The following is a 7786-nucleotide window of genomic DNA, read 5'->3' on the forward strand; positions in this document are numbered from 1 at the left end:
CACCTTCTCGCTCATCATTGAGGCTCTGCATACCGACTCGCCTGACGACCTCACCACAGGTAACTGTCCCAGAGCAGACTCTTCCCCAGAATAATCTCAGCCCTGCGGCCCCACTCATCCCCTCTCTCTGCAATGTGCAGCGCATCATCCCATCCCATCCCAACCCATCCCATCCCATCCCATCCCATCCCATCCCATCCCATCCCATCCCTGCTCTTCTTCAGGAGACCACAGGAAGAAAGGCCAACCTGTTGACATGCAGCCTTATCACCCTGCTCTGCCATGCATGTCCCACTAGACAACCGCAGCTGAGCATCTTCCTATGCCCCTGCCTGCTTCGGGCTCCTTAATCACGCCTCTCTTTTCCATTTCCACACAGAAAACCCCGAGCGCCTCATCAGCCGCCTGGCCACCCAGAGGCACTTGGCGGTGGGTGAAGAGTGGTCCCAGGACCTGCACAGCAGTGGCCGCACTGACCTCAAGTACTCCTATCGCTTCGTGTGCGATGAGCACTACTACGGAGAGGGCTGCTCTGTCTTCTGCCGCCCCCGGGACGACGCCTTTGGTCACTTCACTTGTGGAGAGCGTGGCGAGAAAGTCTGCAACCCAGGCTGGAAAGGCCAGTACTGCACTGAGCGTGAGTATCCACCTTCTTGTCTTCTTGGGTACCGGTTGCAGCAGTGTCCCCTGAGCTCTTGCGGGGGGGGGCATTTCTCTGACATCAGGCCCCACAGGAGAAGGGTAACCCAGCTAGAGTGAGTGGAGGTCTGGTGCTGTATACAGGCTTTACTGTGCGGGTGGCAGGAGGTCGTCAGTGTTGCCACAGAAAGCTGGTGCAGACAGCCCCTTTCTCAAGTCAATGAAATGTCAGTGCCAACGTTACACTCCAGCTCATTTGGTGTAGACATCAAATATGACAGCAAAATGTTCAGCAGTTGCTTGAGGACTTATTAAAATATCAGGACTACTTTTTATACCTAGTGATCTCTTCAATGATGCTACATCTACAGGGTACGTGGCTTGAGGAGAGTCAGCTAGGTTTGGCAACATCCATACCACAGGCCTATTTGTAGGCTTGTTATGGTCTGATGCCTTGCCACCTTGTATTGAGAAGAGTATTGGGAGATCCAAGATATTCTCTGTGGCCTCTAGACCATACGTTTTTCGTTTGAGGTACTCATAAACTGCCAGTAACACAGATCATTGCACCTGGAGACACAAGAACATTCAATTTCTTCCTCATCTCTCTTCTGTGCCATTGCTATGATAATTGCTACCAAGGTAGTGTCGAGGAACATGAGTTTTAAAGCATGCCAGAGTTTGACATTGTTGAAGAATGTGACGTGTTGATACAGTGGGAAAACCTGGGATGATAAGCAGATCAGAGAGAGGATAGTCAGGGATGTCAGATACCTGCAGCTTTGTACACAATTACTGACCTTTGTAGATATGTAGTGGTGTACCCCCAAACATGCACACAGAGCTCCTGCTGCTGCATGTGATGGCATTCTCGGTGTGTATACATGGATTTGGCAGATGATGTACTGTGTGAGTGCTCCTTTCCAGTCATCAAAGGGCCAGGCAGGCAGGGAGAATACAGTGATAGGCTGTAAAGCAGCCTCTTGGTTTTCTTCTTGTTGTGTTTTCGTTTTTCTTAAAGCCCACCTATCCCCTAGTCTCAGCTGAGCTCCTATCAAACAAGCCCAGATTGATTATTCACACTGTTAGTGACTGCTAGGATGCTTTTAATAGTTCATGGTACAATGTTGCACGATAAACAGTGGCGGAGGGGCTCGCATTTCCTTTGATAGTGTTTTAAACGGGAACTACAACCTTTCCCATGATCAAAAGTGCCTAGCCCAGTTGTGTCAAGGGGTGTGGAAAAAGGAAGCTTTTTGATAATGAACTCTTTTGGGGCTGTCAGCACTTTCGGATGCCTGTACACTGCTGCTCTTCCCATAGCAAAGTCTTTCTCAGCTCGTTACCTACGCTCTTCATTCTACATTCTCCCTCAGAATAAAACAGCTTGTAACAGCGACGCAAACCTACTAGGCAGGGGAGATGTGTTTATGTGTGCAGGCAAAAAGAATGTTTTGCCGTTAGCGAGCGGAGCTGCCAGTCGCAGATTGCTTCCCGTCGCCTTGCCCCTGGCTCCATTCTTTCCAACTTGGAGGCGATCTGATTATCAGCGCCGATTCTTTCTTTCTTTTTCTCCCCCCTCACCCTTCCCCTCGCATGCCATTGTCTCCGGCTGGCTTTGTTGCATTAAAACTTTGCAGTGCCTGCTTAATGAGTTCCATAACCAGGCGAAGTAATGAGCAGAAGTCCCTTTTTTTCCCCCTTCCCTCATCCTCCCTCCCACTGGCCTGCTTACCTCTTTTACCAGGGCTGCACCCTTTTTGGAGCAGGGAGGAGGGCAGCGGGGCAGGCGGGGGGATGTGGTGGAAAGGAGGGAGGAAGAACTTTAGACTTATTTATTTGAATAAGAAAAAAAAAAAAGAAAAAGTTTTTTTTTTGCAGCGAAATCACGCGCGTGCCATAGATTAGCTGTGGGCAGGGATAGGCTGCCCGGCCGCCGGCCGCCGGCCCCACGCCCGCGGGCCGCCGGCCCCATTGGCTCTGGGGCTGGGGTATTGTTGCAGTGGGGCAGCTGCTGGGAGAGAATAGACAATAGAGCAGCTGTCTTGCACTGGCACCCTGCACACCAGCTGTCCACTCTTATCTGCACACACACTTACGGGGGATATTAAGAGGTGGAGCTGTGTGCATAGAATTGGAAAAAAGGACTTCTGACCCTCACTGGGAAGGGAAGGGAAGGGGGGGTGTGTGTGTGAGGGGCTGTGGGGAAGGGAGCAATTGTGAGCCCTCTTTTGTCTGTGTGCAACTGTATTAAGAAGAATGCTCATCCCCGGCGATAAGTAAAGAGCCCAGTTACAGGGTGAGATCAATACTCCTGCAGACTCCAGAGATTAACTCAGCTGCGCTTAACTGCCCCAACCTAGTAAAAGGGGCTCACTCCCCACCTGCAAGGTGCTCTTGGGATTGGACTTGTAAAAAGGAAGCGTTGAGCCCTGGTGCTGATGTCTCTTCCTGCTTGGTTTGTTTACAGCAATTTGTTTGCCTGGATGTGATGAGCAACATGGCTTTTGCGACAAACCTGGGGAATGCAAGTAAGTTTTCCACTCCATTTCTGCTCCATTCTTTGTCTTTAACGTTGATGCTCTGGTGTTAAGCAAGCCATCGGTCACTTGAAGGGTTAGTTTAAATGGCTTTCTTCATATTAAGAGGTAATTTGAGAAATCCAGGTGATGCCAGATCAAAGTATTAATCTACAAGTCAAACATCAGTGCCATTAATATTAACCTAATGAGTTTACAGTGCTGTGTGTAAGGTTTAGCTGTTTGTTATTAGAGTAAACAAATTAACTACCTGGAACCATGGCTCTGTCTAAGGAAGTGGAAGAAATAGCTGGGACTGATGAAAGCTGATGCTATGGTTGGACTCAGTGACTTTCTCACATGAAGGATCACTGAGGGCTTTTAGGAAACTTGATCCCTGGCATCAGTGTGTTTGCAGAGTTTGCGATAGGGTTTCCAACTGTGTGAAGTCTAAATCTGACAAGACTTTGTTTTTTTTCTTTTCTTTTCTTTTTTTTTTGGTTGCTGTTTTGTTTTTTTCAGATGCAGAGTGGGTTGGCAGGGGCGATACTGTGATGAGTGCATCCGATATCCAGGCTGCCTTCATGGTACCTGTCAGCAGCCGTGGCAGTGCAACTGCCAGGAAGGCTGGGGTGGCCTTTTCTGCAATCAGGGTGAGTTCTCAGTCCCTGCCTGAGTGTCTGTTTTTAAAAGGCAGAAAGCAAGTGGCTATTTCCAGCTCACCCACCCTGCAGAGTAGCATGTCTCTTGACTGCTCTCTCTTTTACAGACCTGAATTACTGCACCCACCACAAGCCCTGTAAGAACGGTGCCACGTGCACCAACACTGGTCAGGGGAGCTACACTTGTTCTTGCCGACCTGGGTACACAGGCTCCAACTGTGAGATTGAAATCAATGAATGTGACACCAACCCTTGCAAGAATGGTGGAAGCTGCACTGTAAGTTTGAGTTGCTTGTGCTATCTGAAACCCCAGGAGAGGAGTTAATGTCAGTTTTACTGATTTTCAGAATCCTTATTTGGATTTCAGAGCAACTTCAGATAAATATTTTGACTTTCTCATTTCTTTCCCCCAGGATCTCGAGAACAGCTATTCCTGTACCTGCCCCCCGGGCTTCTATGGTAAAAATTGTGAGCTGAGTGCGATGACTTGTGCTGATGGACCGTGTTTCAATGGTGGACGATGTACCGACAACCCTGATGGAGGATACAGCTGTCGCTGCCCACTGGGTTACTCTGGGTTCAACTGTGAAAAGAAAATTGATTACTGCAGTTCCAGCCCTTGTGCTAATGGTAAGGCCAAACATGATACATCTACGTTCTAAAAGGAGACCATCCAGTTATTTTGGTTGCTACTCCAGAGTTCCTAACAAGGCCCTCTGATCAGTCATGGTCCATGTCATGTCAGTAGTGGACTTGGTGGAGGAACTCTACTTAAAAAGTAATGGTTGTTGTTTGGGCCACTGTTGCAGACTGCATTTTCTCAAGGGGTGACTGTGGCCAGGTAAATTAGCTTCAAGCTTCCTGCATAAAAATGTGGAGGATTACACTTGCAAATGTTTTGCAAAGACTCTTTGAGGTCAGTGGATGCAAAATGCCATAGGAGTGCTAAATATTATTAATTGTAATCTGATAACAGTAATCTTCCTGTTTTGATCAAACTAGTGAAAACTTTCTTTACTGTAGTCCTCCTCATTCATTGCCACTCAAACACTGTAATGTGAGATTCTGCTATTAACCTGATCTGAACTAGCCCTGTTGTCCAAGCTGAGTGAAATGTTAAAAAGCAAATAGGATGGAGAGTGAAGAATAGGTTTTATTAACAGCTATCTTCCTTAAAAAACGCTCTGTACATTTTGTGGTGGATCAGACTTGGCAAAGGCTGAGCTAACCTCTGGAAGAGAAAACTTTTCTCAGCTGCTGGTTGCAATGGTCACCCCAAGAGCAGCAGGTGGGAAGCTGACGGGTCTGGCTGCCCACCACTCAGTGTTCATCCCACTTGATGTCTTGCAGGAGCCCAGTGCGTTGATCTGGGAAACTCCTATATATGCCAGTGCCAGGCTGGCTTCACTGGGAGACACTGTGAAGATAACGTGGACGACTGCGCTTCCTTTCCATGTGTCAACGGAGGGACGTGCCAGGATGGCATCAATGACTATTCCTGCACCTGCCCTCCAGGATACAATGGGAAGAACTGCAGCACCCCGGTGAGCAGATGCGAACACAACCCCTGCCACAACGGGGCCACCTGCCACGAAAGAAACAACCGCTATGTCTGTGAGTGCGCCCGGGGGTACGGCGGGCTCAACTGTCAATTTTTGCTCCCTGAGCCGCCTCAGGGACCAGTCATTGTCGACTTCACTGAGAAGTACATGGAAGGCCAGAATGCCCAGTTTCCCTGGATTGCTGTCTGTGCTGGGATTATTCTGGTCCTCATGCTGCTGCTGGGGTGTGCTGCTGTGGTCGTCTGCGTCAGGCTCAGAGTGCAGAAGAGGCACCACCAGCCTGATGCCTGCAGGAGTGAGACTGAGACCATGAACAACCTGGCAAACTGCCAGCGTGAGAAAGACATTTCCATAAGTGTCATTGGTGCCACTCAAATTAAGAACACAAATAAGAAAGTAGACTTTCACAGTGACAACTCAGATAAAAATGGCTACAAAGTCAGATACCCATCAGTGGATTACAATTTGGTGCATGAACTCAAGAACGAGGACTCTGTTAAAGAGGAGCACAGTAAACGTGAAGCCAAGTGTGAAATGTATGATTCAGAGGCAGAGGAGAAAAGTGCAGTACAGCTAAAGAGGTATTTCTTACATGTGAGCGTGGGGGGGAAGCTTCACTCTGAACGGAGAGTGTTTGTATCTCATAGGTAGAGTTAAGCAACAGCCGTCTGACCTGTGTTGTCTCTTTCTGCCTTCAACAGTGATACTTCTGAAAGAAAACGACCAGATTCAGTATATTCCACTTCAAAGGACACAAAATACCAGTCGGTGTATGTCATATCAGAAGAGAAAGACGAGTGCATCATAGCAACTGAGGTTAGTATGCTGCCTGGCGGTTGGAACAACAGAGAAAAGTCTTGGTGCGCAACCCTTGTCTGACACCTGTCAGGGCAGCTAAACTCTTTTTCATGGTGCCACAGTGATTTGTACCTGTTGAAACCCAGACAGCTTGAGTTTGTCGTGCTGTGGATGTAGTAAAGACAAGCTCAGTGACTTGCTGCTGTGGATGTTAAGGGTACAATGACTTTTGCAGACAAAGGTGCAATGACAGTGTGGTCGTGGTCTGCTGACCAACCCCTTAGTGTGCTTCCTGCAGAGCTCGTTCTTGCGCAGTGTAAAGACAGAGTCCCGACCCTCTGCAGCCTTACAGCTCTCTTCATACTTTCCATTAACCTCTCCTGTTCTCTGCTAATGTTTTCTCTCACCAGGTGTAAACCAGAGGCGACATGGGAAGGTGGTTGTTCAGAACAATTTCAGAGGAGATGTGCCCCGATGAATGCTGCTGAAAGAGGAATGGGAGATAGATTCCTTCACTGACTGCTGCTGAGAAACTAAATTCAGGCTTGAGCTGGTTCTCTACTGAAGTTAGCAAAGTGACTGCAAAATAAAGAAACAAAATGGACATCAGGCAAGGGTCTGTGTTCAAGGATTACTGTTGCACTGCCTTTTATGAATTTTATCATTGCACTATGGTCAGTTGCTTTTCTATATATATTTAAATGAATGGACTTAATTACTACATAAGAAGCATGCACTGCCTGAAGTGTATATTTTGGATTCTTATGAGCCAGTCTTTTCTTGAATTAGAGACACAAACACTGCCTTTATTGTCTTTTTTGATACTAAAATGTGTTTTTACTAGGTGAGAAAAAGTGTGTTATTTTTCTGAATCTGTAAAAATATTTTCATGATAATTGTAAAGCTTGAGTATTTTGTGATGTTCATTTTTTTATAATTTAAATTTTTTGGTAAATATGTACAAAGGCACTTCGGGTCTATGTGACTATATTTTTTTGTATATAAATGTATTTATGGAATATTGTGCAAATGTTATTTGAGGTTTTTTTACCATTTTGTTAATGAAGAAATTCCTTTTTAAAATATTTTTCCAAAATAAATATTATTAATGATAACCAGAGTGCTATGTTTATTCCATGGTCGATGATAAACAGACTGCACCTTGCAACCAGGCATCTGACAGGCCTCTATGGACTCATGGGTGGATGGCATAGGACCGAAAACTATTACAAAGACTGGGGAACAACTTGTTCTATGTAGACCTCCCTCTTTCTCCTCCTGACCCTCTGAACTGTTGACCCCTTGGTTGTCCTCACTCCCAAAGGCAAATGTCTGTGAAAACCTTGAGTAATGTTTGCTCGGTCATGTTGGGTTGTGTATATATAAACACATACAGCATCACTTCCCAAGGAAGAGCAACACGAGTGCGCTCCGTCGCGATCCAGACGTGGAGCTTGTCATGATTCAGCTCTTCATTTCTTGCGACTTCAGACACTTGCCTGGAGTCCAGGGAAGTTTGGAACACCCAGGGCACATTGTCAGGGGCCCCCAGCTCAGGTCCTTGAAGCACACCCATGGCATGTGAGCTTCCCCAGCCACACCAGCT

The 7786-nt window shown here is 47.0% G+C and overlaps 1 protein-coding gene across 1 annotated transcript; it reads left to right on the top strand.

The window, feature by feature from the left end:
- Window positions 1-4: 4 nt before the first annotated feature.
- DLL1 (delta-like 1 (Drosophila)) lies at window positions 5-7269 on the top strand (the record flags this gene model as incomplete). Its single annotated transcript, XM_009866553.1, has 9 exons — window positions 5-59; window positions 380-637; window positions 3110-3170; window positions 3681-3811; window positions 3928-4097; window positions 4234-4450; window positions 5171-5963; window positions 6084-6198; window positions 6591-7269. Coding segments are annotated over 9 exons (1806 nt in total), but the record flags the coding sequence as incomplete, so codon positions are not given.
- Window positions 7270-7786: the final 517 nt, after the last annotated feature.

This window comes from Apaloderma vittatum, unplaced genomic scaffold (assembly GCF_000703405.1).
Source record: "Apaloderma vittatum isolate BGI_N311 unplaced genomic scaffold, ASM70340v1 scaffold4433, whole genome shotgun sequence".
NCBI lineage: Eukaryota > Metazoa > Chordata > Aves > Trogoniformes > Trogonidae > Apaloderma > Apaloderma vittatum.